The sequence below is a fragment of the Lygodium microphyllum genome, chromosome 13 (genome assembly GCF_053477565.2).
Source record: "Lygodium microphyllum isolate KBCC chromosome 13, Lygodium_microphyllum_v1.1.10, whole genome shotgun sequence".
Lineage (NCBI taxonomy): Eukaryota > Viridiplantae > Streptophyta > Polypodiopsida > Schizaeales > Lygodiaceae > Lygodium > Lygodium microphyllum.
This window is the reverse complement of record NC_141147.1, coordinates 62,661,966-62,676,875: the sequence shown is the minus strand read 5'-3', so window position 1 is coordinate 62,676,875 and position 14,910 is coordinate 62,661,966. Positions and strand designations below refer to the sequence as shown.

The 14,910-nt window shown below is 41.9% G+C and overlaps 1 protein-coding gene across 7 annotated transcripts; it reads left to right on the top strand.

Annotated features, from left to right (window-relative positions):
• The first annotated feature begins 358 nt into the window (after positions 1-358).
• Positions 359-13,655, top strand: LOC148026691 (1,4-alpha-glucan-branching enzyme, chloroplastic/amyloplastic-like). 7 transcript variants are annotated; one of them, XR_015692875.1, is made up of 16 exons: positions 359-594; positions 679-765; positions 1,284-1,524; positions 8,359-8,428; positions 8,619-8,888; positions 8,985-9,891; positions 9,983-10,099; positions 10,962-11,024; positions 11,123-11,230; positions 11,478-11,579; positions 11,820-11,887; positions 11,974-12,055; positions 12,526-12,642; positions 12,876-12,950; positions 13,155-13,231; positions 13,324-13,655. XR_015692875.1 is itself a non-coding variant. In XM_087691158.1 (15 exons), the coding sequence occupies exons 1-14, from the start codon at positions 529-531 to the stop codon at positions 12,906-12,908; spliced, it is 2,331 nt and encodes a 776-aa protein (XP_087547284.1). In that variant the 5' UTR covers positions 359-528; the 3' UTR covers positions 12,909-12,950; positions 13,155-13,655. The 7 variants fall into 7 exon arrangements, 4 of the variants coding, with proteins under 4 accessions (XP_087547284.1, XP_087547283.1, XP_087547285.1 ...); XR_015692874.1 differs by having other exon boundaries at positions 13,152-13,231; positions 13,324-13,654; XM_087691158.1 differs by having other exon boundaries at positions 13,155-13,655.
• The last annotated feature ends 1,255 nt before the right edge of the window (positions 13,656-14,910 follow it).

Here is a 14,910-nt window from a genome sequence, read left to right as displayed (position 1 = left end):
GAGTAAATTCTTATTAATGCCAATGAATATAGTTAATTAGGTGCTATTGCCTTTGTGCCCCCACTCATTGCATGCGTGCTTATGGTTGATATCATTCTATTGCCACCTTCTTTGGTTTATGTGCTTTTGCAAGTGTTTCCCTTTTCACACATTCATTTTCTCAAGTTTAATGATGTTTCAAAGAAATATGCTAGGTTGTGGTGCTTGGTTTACTTTTCCTCTTGCATTAATTTTGATGGTCTATAAGAGAATGAATCATGCCTTTCAAAGGCAAAGGCAAAAAGGACAAAAAGTGCAATAAAGAACAACTTTCCAAGGTGAAGCTTGTCTATTTGCCATAGGCTTCTACGATCAGATATTTCTCGTGATGATATATTAATGGGGAAAAAGGCTCTTAAATATGCTGTGTGCGATACACCCTCCCTGGCGCTGAGCAGCGGGCAGCGTGCACCTCGCATCACAGAGAGTAAAATTCCACATTCCTTGAAAAGAAAATAGAAAAAAAGAAAGGAAAACACAGCAATCAGAATGACCTCTCAGACGTGTTCCTCCATCCCAGCCTTGAGTTGCTCTTCGTCGGCATTCAAGGTTTTGGTAACACTTGTCACAAACAAGCTGAGGTTTCTTGACAAGCAAATGCTTTCTTGGCCTCATTACCGTGTCTTTTCGTTCACGCAGGATCCATGGAAGCAAAATGACTTGATTGCATTGAAGAAAATAGATACGCCTTCCTGTAATCTCACAAAGAACTCCTGGAGCTGCGAGGTACAACAAGCCTCTCATTTTACTTCCATTTCTGCAGCCCATGATTTCTCTGCAAACTCTTAACAATCATCGAAAGTTATGTTATGATTCTGATCTTTTTGATCAAATGCCACATTCAGTTGATATGCAGCATGCTGATGTATGTTGTTCAGAGTTTTCGAGTGCTTAGTGTTGTACTGTAACTCTGTTTCTGTCTAGTTCTTTTGGTTTTGTCTACAACTTTCAACAATCACTGAAAGTTATGATTCCGATCTTTTTGATAAAATGCTACGTTCAGTTGACATGTAGCATATCGATGCCTCTTGTTGAGAGCCTTCTGAATGCTTAATGCCATACTGGATCGCTGTTTCTGTCTGGTTCCTTTGGTTTTTGATTATCCGGAGCCTGCCTCTCATTCGGGATAATAGCATTTAACTGTGCCAACTCTGTCGATTTTTAGTTCACATTTGTTTCAATTCTACTTTTGTATTTATGATTCCGATTTTCACATTTGTTGATTACTTGCTTTTTTGTGTCAGAACCCTGCTTCTCGTCCCAAGAGAATAGGCTGTCAAGCTGTGGCTAATGTGTCAACCTTTGACAAGAAGGAAGGTGTGCTTGATCATGAATCACAGATGGATGGCCAAAAATTGAAGATCTATGATGTGGATCCTAGTCTAGCTTCTCATGCAGATCATCTGAACTACAGATACGAACTCTATTTGAAGTACAAAGAAGAAATTGAGAAGTATGAAGGAGGTCTCGAGAAGTTCTCTTTGGGTATGTTGCCATATATGAGAGAGAGAGAGAGAGAGGGGGGGGGGGGGGGGAGGGAACTGCTATTGAATAGACAAAGTGAGTGAGTCTAGAGGGAGAGAGAGTAAGGGAGACAGACTGAGTAGCACTACAGGCTTAGAGATCCTTGAGTACAATTTTTCAATAAGGACCATCCTTTGGAGAGTGATATTTTTCATAGCATATTCTACTTCAATTCTCAACTTAAGTCCAAATGTTGAGGGTTGCTTGAAATTGTGTTTGTGTAATGGTTGTGCTTGTAGACTACTCATTCTTAAAGGTTATATCACTTTGGAGAAAAATGGGGAGGGAGAGAGAGAGAGATTGATGCCTACAAGAGGCCAAACCTATGCATCAAAATATAGATACATCTAAGCTTCAAGGAACTGTCATGTATCCCAAGTAGCATAAAGCAAACATGGTTGAAGCGAGAAAAACATCTAGCTAAGAACAACAAAAAATGGGGAAAAATGGAACAAGGGATCCCATTTGTTTGCTAGACATGGCACAACTAATGAGTGTGGAACTGATATGACAAGTTGCAGAGGGAGAACGCAATCAATATCATCAATATCATCCCTTGATGTCCCTTATGTATCTATCAAACATACATAGTCTAAAGCTTTGGATCTAGGTAGCTTGATGGTGTGCCATCACCAATTGTATCCTTTGGTGGTACCTCTAGTGTAAATGTGAACTAGTAAGTGTGGGTAGCGTGCTTTGCTTCTCTTTGTGCCTTTGTCCTAGGTGACTCATAATGGTGGATCCATTGTCTACATGAGGTGTGCTCTGTACTATTCGGGGTGCTTGCAACTTTAAAAAAGTTTGTAAGAGTGCATTGCCTTACATCCCTACAGTGCTCCCTCAAGGTTGTAGGAGGTGCTATGTATGTTGATGCAACTCCAAGAGGAAGAGTCCAAGGCAACATTGATATGGAAAATCCATCACCTGAGATATTGGTCCAAGTCCCTTTCGGAACATGCACTAGAAGCGCCATAGGACCTTATAGTACATTGGTAGTTGCATATCTAGTGCATCTTGGTCTATGATAGAGCTATCAAATCTAGTCCGTGGGGGGTAGGGAATCAACTCCATAGTAACTTGTCTCTACTTGGAATTGTGTGAAGAGGTGCAAAGCTAGCCAATGGCACACTATAATCCATGAGAGTGGTTTCTTCCCTTGTATGTTAGGCACATCACAAAACTATCAAGGGACAAAAAGAAAAGATACTCTCAGTAGAAAGCCATCTTTGTCCCTCATAGCTTGGAATATGGGACCCATGTCCTTGCCATGTGATATTTGTCCCAATAACCTTGTTGGGCTCCTCTCAATTGAGCTAAGAAGGGGAGTCTACACAAAGGGATTGGCCAAGTTGAACCTCTTGATCAATCAATATCCCTTGGGTAGATTTAAGTTGAGGTTATGTAAGGGACTCCTCGGTACTTCTCTCGGGTGTAGACTGAGTTTGTTCTGGGGATATCTAGGTGGTCCTCATGAAAATATTTGTGAGCTATCTCAGGGTGAAATTGAAGCTCTAAATCTCAGGATGGTGTCTCTCAATCCTTGTATTTCTTGGAGAAAAAGACCAAGACGTCTCTGATCAGTGTAGTCCATGACTCGACACTGGCCCAGACTTATCCTTGAATAGACAATGGAAGCACACCTAGATCTCATAGTACGTTGAGCAATGGTAGACGTGATGCTCCTTTGTTTCTAGCTCTTGCTGGTAGATCCAACATATATGCTCTTTGGAGGTATGGATGTATATCTACATGTTTCAATCTCTAGCTGGTGTGAAGAGGTGCGTATCTCGTGTGTGTGTGAGAGAGAGAGAGAGAGAGAGAGAGAGAGAGAGAGAGAGAGAGAGAGAGAGAGAGAAAACCCGGACCCTGTTACAAAGGAAAAAAGACATCATGGGGAAAAAGAAGAGAGAACCCAGGCAGAGATCACGTTAGGTCATCTTTTGCAGGCAGTCGTGACCCTGCAGGCTGTTGTGGCCTGCAAACAAACCTGGCCTGTGGGCATGCAGTGAGAAACTCAGACAGGCGTGCAGTTTGGCAGCCTTTGTTTCAGTCTTGTGCAGAACTAGCTACACAGTCAGCTGACAAGCACAGAATATACAGACCAGCAGCACCTCTATAAACAGAACAATGTCACTTACAGAGCAAGATCAGACCAGCAGGGAACAGAGCCAGGGTTCGCCTGCAGCATCAGGCCCTGTTCAAGACCAGACCAGCAGCATGTTACCACAGGTGCAACCCTACTGCAGTGCATCTGCACAGGATTGGCTACAGTCTGCCGTCATAGTCAGGGCCTGTGCCTGTGCCTCAAACGTGCACACAGGGATTCGTGCAGACTGAGCAGCGATGAGAGCAGTATTTGTGCCTGAACAATCTGCATACCTGCCCCCAGTCAGAGGCCTCGTTTCCAGCAAGAGGGCTATCCAATGCAACACAGACTCAGAAGGACTGAGAACAGGACATCTGCTCCCCTATATCTGAGCTGAATACCACTTTTAGTGATGCGGTGGTAGATGCCTTGGGGCCGGATATTTATGAGGATGAAATGGTTCCGAATTTTGATACTGAACATACTGAGCCAGTTGTCAAGCACTCCAAGTTTGTGGAAGCCTCCCCTGTGAGTGGGACAAATGCATTGCCTTGTGGGGAATCGCAAACATTGCATTGTGCTTTGGAGACGGGTCGCATTTTGTCCTATGCTCAAGCAGCAGGGTAGTTAGATGACTTCTAGTTGGGAGCATCTTTTGGATTTTGCCAACATGTTGCTTAGTGAGTATGTGCAACATAATCATAATGATTGCTGTGACTTTGATGAGAGTGATGTCCTTGTTACTACTGTGGATACAAAGAAGGTGCTGTGCTCATTTTTCTCCGTTCATGAAAAAAGGGTCATCCTACTTTTAACCTCCAGAATTCCTATAATGTCTTTTGTATGCTCATGGTTGAGGAGTGTTGTGCAAGAGGACTTTGTTGAGGACATGTTTGTGAGCCCAAGGGGGTTTTATGAGGTCATGCTCCGATCCCCTTATTAGTGTGATGTGCTTTTAAGCAAGTTGCCATTGTTTTATGATCGTAAACTGGTGCATGTTGTTCTGTGGCAGCAGCCAATGGCAGACTCATAGAACTACTAAAGCAAGAATGCCGGGTTTGGGTGCAAGTGGAGGGTTGCCCAAATGTGTATTGGCCTCTTTTGCTTGGTACCATGGCTAGGATTGGTTAAGTGTTGGTACCTCCTAGTGCTCGAGCTATCAATAGAAACAGAATGTGCATGCTCTGGGATACCTCTCTCAAGCATTCCACTTGGCTACGTGTGAATTCTCTTGGTATGCATACCTTTTCCTTCAGTCTCGAATGGGGAGCCTTTGTGGGACATAATACATTGCTTCAAATGTGGACAAGTAGGTCATTTTATGGTGGCAGAATGTATTGAAAGAAAAGAAGAGACAAGACATGCAAATGATGTTCTTGCTGTAGAATAGGATGGTTTTGCCATGCATATGCATATTGACACCCAGCTTCTAGAAGAAAATTTGGACCAAGGAAAACAAGCGCCTTCATCTCCCACTAATGTTGCCCATCGCTGGTAAGAGGTGCATTCAAAAAAGGAAAATAAGCCAAATGATATTCAAAACACTAGAAGCATTAAGCCAACCTATAATGCCAAGGCTCAACATGAACCATTATGTGCTCTCCCAAGCGTCTGGCCTTTGATAAACATGGTAAAATCATTACTCCATGGGATTGTAGATACCTGTGCTGTAGTACGGTGGATGTGGACCAACCCTCGGCTTCTAAAGCATGTAGTAATGGGACAAATGCTTTTGCTATTTTGGCAATTGTTTTGGATGAGAATGAATGTCACCTCGGGATGCGTGCCAACAATGAACAATAGCTAGAATCTGCCTTGTGATGTGTGTCAGAGCCTTGGAAACAAAAAGCCCCAAATTTTTGGACACCTTGAAAAGTGTGCACAACTCATGACCTTCAGGTTGTTGAGAAGACAAAGCTAAAGATTGACAGCGTTGTTGGCAAAGATGGCGATGTTAGTGGCATTGGCGGTGCGAAATGTGCAGTAGGTGGTGACACCTTTGCAAGCAGAGGTCAAAGATATGCATAGGGTGGCGGCCAGAGGTAGTGTTTGTCAGCTATTATTGCAGGCATTGCAAAAGGTTGCGCAATGGGGCTTGGCAGGTAGGGGCATAGCTGGCACTATTTTGAGCGGTGTTGCATAGTGCAGGAGGCAGAAGGTGGTGACACTGGCGCAACAAGTTGTAGAGTGGCAGCACTTGTAGTCGAAGGCATTGGCGTGGGAGGCATGGCGGTGTTGTGGTGCACTGCTATAGGACGACAACGATTGGGCATAGACTTGCGGGCAAAGGGTTGAGTGACGGGCGTCAGTGGCGTTGCCTCAAGTAGTTATCATCGGGGTGTAGGATTGTGTGGCAGTGCTTGCACATGTGGGTGGAATGTAGGAGGCGGCGTTGTTAGCTAAGGTGGGTGTGGGACAGTGCTATTATTGGCCAAGCGGATGGTAGTATTGTGGGCAGAGGCGGTGCTAGCAACATGGCCGACTTGGTTGTGGTGGTAGTGCTGTTGAGGCAATAGAGGTTGATAGAGCTGGTTAGTAGTTGGTCTTGGGGCGGCGGCTCAAATCTCTTTCTAGCATGGAGCTTGAGTTGATGGTGGTAGGACCTCAGGTGGAGTGGCACAAGCTGGCAGTGGCCTAACGAAACCTGTGTGGGAGATGCTTTGATACCAAATGTGGAAAAATGAATCAGTTATGGACGAGAGAGAATTGAGATAGTGACAATGAGCTAGTGTACTTGTTGAACTGAAAGAGAAAGAGTGAATGTACGACCTAAGCTAGATCAAGGGTTGACCTAACCAGCCCTCCACCAATTGATTAGAGCTAAGTTAACTAACTCTAGTCTGTAGTGTTACTATATTGTCAAGACACTAGATACACACACACAAAAGTGACACTTATTAAAGTGTCCGCACCACACGAATTACATAGGCATTGCCTAGAATTGACAAATTTTAATAACACTACTACCAATACTACATAGGCTATTTTGTCTTTTCATGCATAATTTCTAATGTAGTTCATTTTTGTAGGATAAGGACTTTTATAGCCTACTTTGTGCTGTGCTATATACCATAGGTTGGTTTGTATAGTTTTTCCTCTATACAAGTAAATTGTGCATCAAGTGCAGTCATTGGCCATTGTTGACAACAATGATGTATTCCTTGGTGGTTGAGGACAAGTTGAACGAAACTAACTATCCATTGTGGGCTTATATGATGCATCATGTATTGGTTGCAAAAGGGTTGTGTGGAACATTGTGGAGGGAATTGATGTCCTATTGTGGCTATGGAAGCCACAGGTACAGTAGAAACAGGTGGTGTTTAGGATGTTGTGAGTGTTAGAAGTGGATGCAGCAATGGAAGTATAAACATGTACTGAAATAAACAGCTAAACACAAGACAAAGAGAAAGGAACACTGAAGAACAATATAGATGAGAACTTAGATGTATGCCTGGAAAATGGAATCCATATATCCAACACGAGATAGTATTGAGGTTGGTGACTTCATGGGTTAGAGTCTGTGTTTTAGTGGGCATTTCCTTGTTTTATGCCAGAGAGCATTGAGGTTGGCCACCTTGATTTGAGTGCCAATTCCTTAATTGGTCAATTGGTTGCCACTTTGATATTCTTTGTGCCTATTTATAGGTAGGCTTTCTCCTCATTCATTCACTTTAGTTGCTTCTTGGATAGACACAATGGATTTTTTAGAAAAATCCTTGATACCTTTGGGCAATCCATAAGTATATTTTTCCACTTGCTCATGAAGGGGTATGGGGCGATAAGAAGTGACATGCAACAATGCATCCCAAAACTTCTTATTGTATTGCTCCAAATTCTTACATTCCTTAGCATCGAGCTTATTCCAAGATGTCATGATGTCCACCTCAAAGGTACTTGTCAACCAATTCAATGCAAGGGTACCCAAATGACAATCGCAGTCACCTAGAAGCCAATCCGCACGAACTCATAATCCTAAAACCTCATGCCCTAAGCCACGATGGGTGCCCAAAGCCTTATTGCATGCTCAAGGCTACTATGAAGGCAACATTTAGATCTGGTTGCCCAAGTCCATGAGTGGCACAAGTGTCCCTCAACCACCACTTTCCAAGCCATCTCCACAAGACTGTGAGCCAACTAGGTATGAGAAACGAACTAACCCAAAAGGAACTAAACCCTTTGAGCCCCAACAATTCTATCGACCAAAGCCATGGTCAACTACATCCACCCCGACTCAACTTGACACTTCTACTGTTCCACCTGCTCCACAAGTAGCGAGCATATCAACTGAGTCATTAAACCAATCCATCACACAAGGGGCTGACAAACACTCCATTGAACAGCCCATGAAGCAGGCATTAGTCACTCCATTATATAGTCCCACTAAACCCCAACCTCCCGCAAGCCTTAGACCCTCCTATAAGCAAAGATCCATCCTTACTTTGGCCTCAGACTACCTAGCCATGAATATGAGAGACAACCGCACAATAACTGAATATAGGTCACTTTCATGTGCATCACGGTTTGTATGCATATTAAGATTACTTCGTCTTTCTTAGTTCAAGTTCATTCCTCCATATGTTTACATCACAAGCGATGTTTAAGATTAAGGTGGACTGTTTTAGCTGCATTCAGTTTCATTGGATTATGTTAGTTTATCTTAAGTGTTGTTTATGAAATTGATCTTTAATTGCAAAATCTGGTCTGTGCAGGTTTTACACAGTTTGGTTTCACCAGAGAAGGAAATTGCACTGTTTATCGTGAATGGGCACCTGCAGCACAGTGAGCTTGGAAATCCCTTTCAGAATAAGATTTCGATGTTGAATTGGATGAGCAACAATGTGCTGTCTGATGTCTGAGCTCAAGTTTAACTGTTTGTTAGGTTTTATTTTTGAAAAGGAGTGTGGTTTTGACCAATTCTTGTATTTAGATACTACTTTGTGCTCAACACGAATGGTGGATATTGGCACAGGGCAGCGCAGTTGATTGGTGACTTTAACAATTGGAACGGGGCAGTGCACGGGATGGAGAGAAACCAATTTGGAATTTGGAGCTTGAAGCTACCAGATATAAATGGACAGCCTGCTATTCCTCACTGTTCCAAAGTTAAAATCCGTCTTCAAAGTGGAGATGGGAATTGGCACGATCGAGTTCCAGCATGGATCAAGTGGGCCACTGTCGATCCTGGCCGATTTGGAGCTTCTTATGATGGCATATACTGGGACCCTCCTGCAGCGGAGAAGTATCAACACTTGTTGCTTTTAATAATCAGATAATCTTGTGCCATGATGGCTCTTCAGCAAGATGAGTAAAGCCAGACATTTTTTTATTTGAGCAGGTATACATTCAAATATCCTCGACCTCCAAAACCTCAGGCTCCTCGAATATATGAAGCTCATGTAGGCATGAGCTCAGTGGAGCCTTGTGTTGCAACCTATAGAGAATTCGCTGAAAATATTTTACCTCGAATAAAGGCAAACAACTATAACACTGTGCAGTTGATGGCAGTCATGGAACATTCGTACTATGCTTCATTTGGCTATCATGTAACTAGTTTTTTTGCTGTCAGTAGCCGCTCAGGCACTCCAGAGGACTTAAAGTACCTAGTTGACAAAGCTCATTCCTTAGGCTTACGAGTGCTGATAGATGTTGTACATAGTCATGCTAGCAATAATGTTAGTGATGGCCTTAATGGGTTTGATTTTGGGCAAAACACTGAAGCATCCTACTTCCACACCGGGGAACGTGGTTATCACAAATTATGGGATAGCAGAATTTTTAATTATGCAAATTGGGAAGTCAGGCGCTTTTTGCTGTCTAACTTACGCTGGTGGCTGGATGAGTACAAGTTTGATGGATTCAGGTTTGATGGTGTCACGTCTATGCTTTACCATCATCATGGTATAAACATGTCATTCACAGGCAATTATGAGGAGTACTTTGGCTTCAGTACTGATGTAGAGGCTGTGGTGTATCTAATGCTTGCAAACGATCTTGTTCACAAGCTACATCCTGATGCCTCAGTTATTGCTGAGGATGTTTCTGGCATGCCAACACTTTGTAGGTCAGTAGAGGAAGGGGGAGTAGGATTTGATTATCGCTTGGCAATGGGAATTCCAGACAAATGGATCCGATACTTGAAGCATGTTCCAGATGAACAGTGGTCAATGTGTGATATCTGCCAATCTTTGTTGAATCGAAGGTTAACAGAGAAGTGTGTTGCTTATGCTGAGAGCCATGACCAGGTAGCTCAGACAGAAGACTTTATCTTCCTTGTAATACTCCTTGCTGTTACTTGTGGTTGATCCTTTGGCCTATGGTCTTTTGGTGCTGCAGTCTCTAGTTGGAGATAAAACGTTTGCTTTCTTGTTGATGGACAAGGAGATGTACACTGGCATGTCAACCTTGCAGCCACTTTCTGTGGTTGTTCAGCGAGGCATTGCACTACACAAGGTATGGTAATACAAGAGGACTCTTTCCATTAGTCGAGCTTTTACTTTTCTTGTATGCAATATGATACGTCAAGCTATTGTGCAAGGCAGGAATGATACATTTCTATCATGTTCCCTAACGACAAGTGTGTGGTCTACATTTTCTTTTGCTGCTTATGCAAAGCAGGAATGGAAATGTACTTTGATCATGCTTTCAATGTTTGATACAGAACAAACTTATTTAAGGCTCTGAAGGCAAAATTATTTTCAGTTAACTGGGTACTTCTGAGTGTTACAACTTATCGTACAGGAGTAAAGTATGGTTTCTTCGCGAAAGAAGAAATTTTTGTTGAAACACCTCAGCAGAAAAGTGTACTGGGGTGAAAGTCTATGGAGTTCTAAATATAGGAAATGATAAACACAATTACAAACATGGAAAAGATGTTCCTCAGGCTGGCTGCTCTCAAGGTAGAATGTGGCTATGGAATCAGCCAATCAAGTGGTCTATAGCTTTCACAGGCTGATAGGTGTCTTTATCTACCACACCTTGCTATATAACCTTAGGCTGCGATAGGATGCCTTTGTCAACGATGGTTTGCTATATGAACAGTACATGCTATGTCTGGATCAATATATTTTGTTGTTTTTTTGCTTATGTAATGTGAGACGTGGGATGGATGTAATTTGCATCACAGCTCCTCAAAAATGACAATCGCATCATTATAGTGTAAAACGTGACTGACTTCTGTAGCACGCAATCTGGCACTGCAGAAGGCTTCTCTTCTGTGTTTTGATTGATCCTTTCTTTATTTCTTGATTGATCATAAAAGGTGATTCAATTAGTTATTTTATTCTTTCTTAGAAGGTTTCATGCGTTATTGTAGATGATCCATTTTTTGACAATGGCTCTAGGTGGAGAAGGGTATCTGAACTTTATGGGAAATGAGGTAAGAAATGATCAACTTATTACTGGCATACAGTTTATGTTATGTTGTGATTTGTGATGCCATCTTTGCTAATTTTTTGATATGTGCTGTGTTTTAAGTTTGGGCATCCTGAATGGGTTGACTTTCCTCGGGAAGGCAATAATTGGAGCTATGATAAATGCAGAAGGCAATGGAATCTTCTCGATGTGGATCACCTTTGTTACAAGGTTTGTACTGTTTGAAGTACTGTTTGCTACATTCTTAATATATCTTCACTAATTTATAACTTTTTAAAGCAAACTCTCGGAAGGCCTCTTGCTTTTTGGAATTAAAGTAGTTCTAGAAGCTCTTTTTGAAAACAAATGGGCAAATGCTCCAGGCATGCTAATGCATGCTTGTTAACCACTTTCACACGGCCTGTCAAATTGCAAGATTGAAAGATGATTGCTCATGGTATTTAAATGTGTTTTGCAGTTCATGAATAATTTTGATGGAGCCATGAACGACCTGGAGGAAAGATTTCATTTTTTGACGTCTGCGAACCAGATTGTCTCATGCATGAGTGAGGATGAGAAGGTAATTTTGAAAAATTGTTACTTGCATGTACACAATGATTGGGCCTTGCTAGCATTGCCCGTTTGGGCATATGCTATTACAATGGTACAGTGATAAGGTGGCTCTTCTTTGACCCCTAGTTAACTTGAGTTTGGTGGCCGACTTTTAGGAAAGATTGCTTTTAAGAAATGGGCATTGCTCCTGCGCATGCTTGTGCACATTAGGGTTTGACTTATTTGACTTTTGCCTGTCTATTTTCAGGTTATAGTTTTTGAAAGAGGAAGCTTGGTGTTTGTTTTCAACTTTCACCCTTCTAAAACATATTCTGGGTAAGTAAAACTGCTCATCTGCCATTATTAGGTTAGCTTTAAAGTAACTATATAAGCTTGTTCCTGAATGTTGTTCACTGTTTTAGGTACAAAGTTGGATGTGATTTGCCAGGCAAGTATAGAGTTGCACTAGACAGTGATGCTCTGGATTTTGGTGGTCAAGGCCGGGTAAGTGCTCCGGTCTTTCTTTAAACTTTTGAGAATGATGGGTGGAATATGAATGGACTGATTATCCTGCTTGTATGTTGGGTGCCAACTTATGTCAAACCTGCTTTCATAAAGTCACATGTCACTATTAAACGTGCTTGCACATGTCATTTAGTCACGTGACACTAACCTCATATGCACGTACTCCTGCTGCCAGCTTTATCTTAGACTAAGACTAATCATCAACTTCACTCACTGCCACACTGACAATGTCACTGTCTTTCACTCCAGCCAATTCATGAAATAGACCAATAGACCATGTATTAGTCATGTTAAAGAAGGATGTTATTCCCTCGCTATGGACCATCAAGCCAAGATGAAATAGAACCTATATGTACATGCCCTATCAATAAGACTTGAGCAGCTGACACGATCAACTTGTCAGACAACTCTATTCTGACAATTCGGAATATACTGTTTTCTTTTTACAGGTTGGTCATGACGTTGATCACTTCACTTCACCAGAAGGTGAACCAGGAAAACCAGAGACGAACTTCAATAACCGTCCCAACTCCATTATGGTTCTGTCACCTGCACGTAGCTGCCAGGTGGATTGATCCCTCTCTTATCACACTCTGGCATTCACACCCTCTTGCTCACACTCGCACCCGCACCATCGCACTCACATCACCCACTCTCACCACCTACTTGCACCTACTTGGTACTTGGCGCTACCTACTCGCACTCGCACCATCCACTCGGACCAGCATCTGCAGGGTCACATGCTTCTCCATTTTGTTTGGAGAAGACTCAGAAGGAATTCTGTGGTTTGTTTGTGCAGGTGTACTTCAAAGTGATGGAGCCAGCCAACTGACCCTGTTGCAGAGCTTTGATAACCTCCGGAAATCGGATTCAGGTATGGATGGCTGCCCGCTAGCGAAGGTCCTCACCAACATCACACCTTAATAATGAACAAGCAGTATATCTATCAACAGTATATCGGCCTGTAAATATATATCAACGCTAACATTCATCTCTGAATATATCCAAAAGGATAGTGATTGGTAACTCTAGTCAGACTCTCACTCACAATAGCTTTACTACAACGTCGTTCCAGAAGGGCGTGGCCTTATGATTCTGCTGCATGGAAATACGCAACGGCATGCTCTGCGTGCGTCTTCTTTCAACTACAAGTGTGTATGTGTATCCCCCATCCATATACGGTTGTGGGCAGGAGGTAAAGAGATTTGTTTGTAAATAAAATATTTGTCTTCGTAAATGGTTAACAGGAGTCGGAATAATAAAGATCCCGAGGACAAGGTGCTGATGGTCCAAAATATTTCCGTTCCCGGATTCGAACACGGGTCACTCGGGTGAATGTTGAATGGTCTCGCCAAGTAAATGATGACATATTTATGTTGTGTTAATATAATATAATTCTCCTCACAGCTGGAGCACATCGTGTCCGTCGAATTTCAATGTGATCCTCGAAACCACAGACAACCCCTCGGTTGTCTGGCTATCACAGTGTGCGAACCTTAATGCTCACCAACTATTAGTGTTAGGCCAATGGCATAAAGATGCTAAAAAACCTTTAAATACAATTGACAAAAATAAAATTATCATGTGAAATCCATTCATTTTCCAAGTAAAAGGCCTACATGTTTTTAAATTTAAGGGCTTTGTGTTAGTTTTTCAAAATGTCTTTTGTGAACATTGGTGCACCCAAAAGGATTAGAAGTTCCACACCATTTTTGAATATGTGAATTACGAGCGGGTTCAAACTCTGACAGCCGACACAATTGGTGATCCTTGTGTCCGCCAAGAGTGTGTTTACATTAAAAGGAAGCCACATTGTTTTCAAGGATGCGGTTCTTGGCAAACTAGCTACGTGGGATTGCCTTCTTGGTTTTAAAGTTCGTCTGTAGAGGTTCAACCCTTGAGAAATTCACTTTTTCAAAGTTGTCCGGCCCAACCAGTGCGAAACTGATTCAAAAAGCTGAGTTTTACAGCGCATTTTACGGGGCGAATAGAAACTAGACACGTCTACAAGCGTGTCCTTTTTCTCATTTTCGGGCGTCGAGTCTAAACCCACCCTAAGTAATGAAACCATAGGTCTTGTTGGGCCCAACATGAAGGGTCTTACATTAGCGTCTATATGATTCTTAGTATTTTGGTTTTCGATTTGACTGGGTATTATGTTTTGCTGTTAAAACGTATTTTATCTTATGCTCTATTTTTGTAGACCGACTATATCCATTCGAGGAATTGGTTAGCCTTAGGGGCACTATTGCCCTAGGAACTTTGGAACTCCAGCTATCTCTACCTTTTCTTCACAAGCCTTGAATAGATTTACTTCAAACAAACTCAAAAGGAAAGGTGTTTCTTCAAATGACTGCAACTCTACAGTTAAAAAAACTTCTTGATTAACTTACATAGACGATTATCATTCAACAACATGGGTGGACTAAGATGATGGAGAAATAAACAAAGACAAGTATCATTCATCTCACGTATATCAATGGGTTGATGGATAAACTACCCCCTAAGAAGTGTTATAAGGAGCTCTTTTTTTTTGTTGAAATGCCACTCTCCCATCATATATTTAAGGAGTGGTTTTTGGATGACATTTTCTCCCTTCTCTTAGATCCCTAGTTTATAGACATAGGGTCATGTTTAATGCTATAGAAGCCACATGTAATTGCAACAAATACTCAACATTTCTACTTTGCATTATAATCATGTGGACACTATTGATTTAGATATTATTCAAAATGATGTACTTAGAAAGATCCTTGCTAAAGGATTAAATCACATTCCACCTAGAACCTTTTATGTATGGGATGCTAAAGAATCTTTAAATGTTGCTTTTATGG

Bases quoted from the DNA above. Each gene is read 5' to 3' on its own strand.
- LOC148026691 (XM_087691158.1), top strand. From the start codon at position 529: ATGACCTCTCAGACGTGTTCCTCCATCCCAGCCTTGAGTTGCTCTTCG. The intron at 9,892-9,982 runs GTAGCTCAGACA...TTGGTGCTGCAG, and splicing joins ATGCTGAGAGCCATGACCAG to TCTCTAGTTGGAGATAAAAC. The intron at 11,025-11,122 runs GTAAGAAATGAT...CTGTGTTTTAAG, and splicing joins TGAACTTTATGGGAAATGAG to TTTGGGCATCCTGAATGGGT.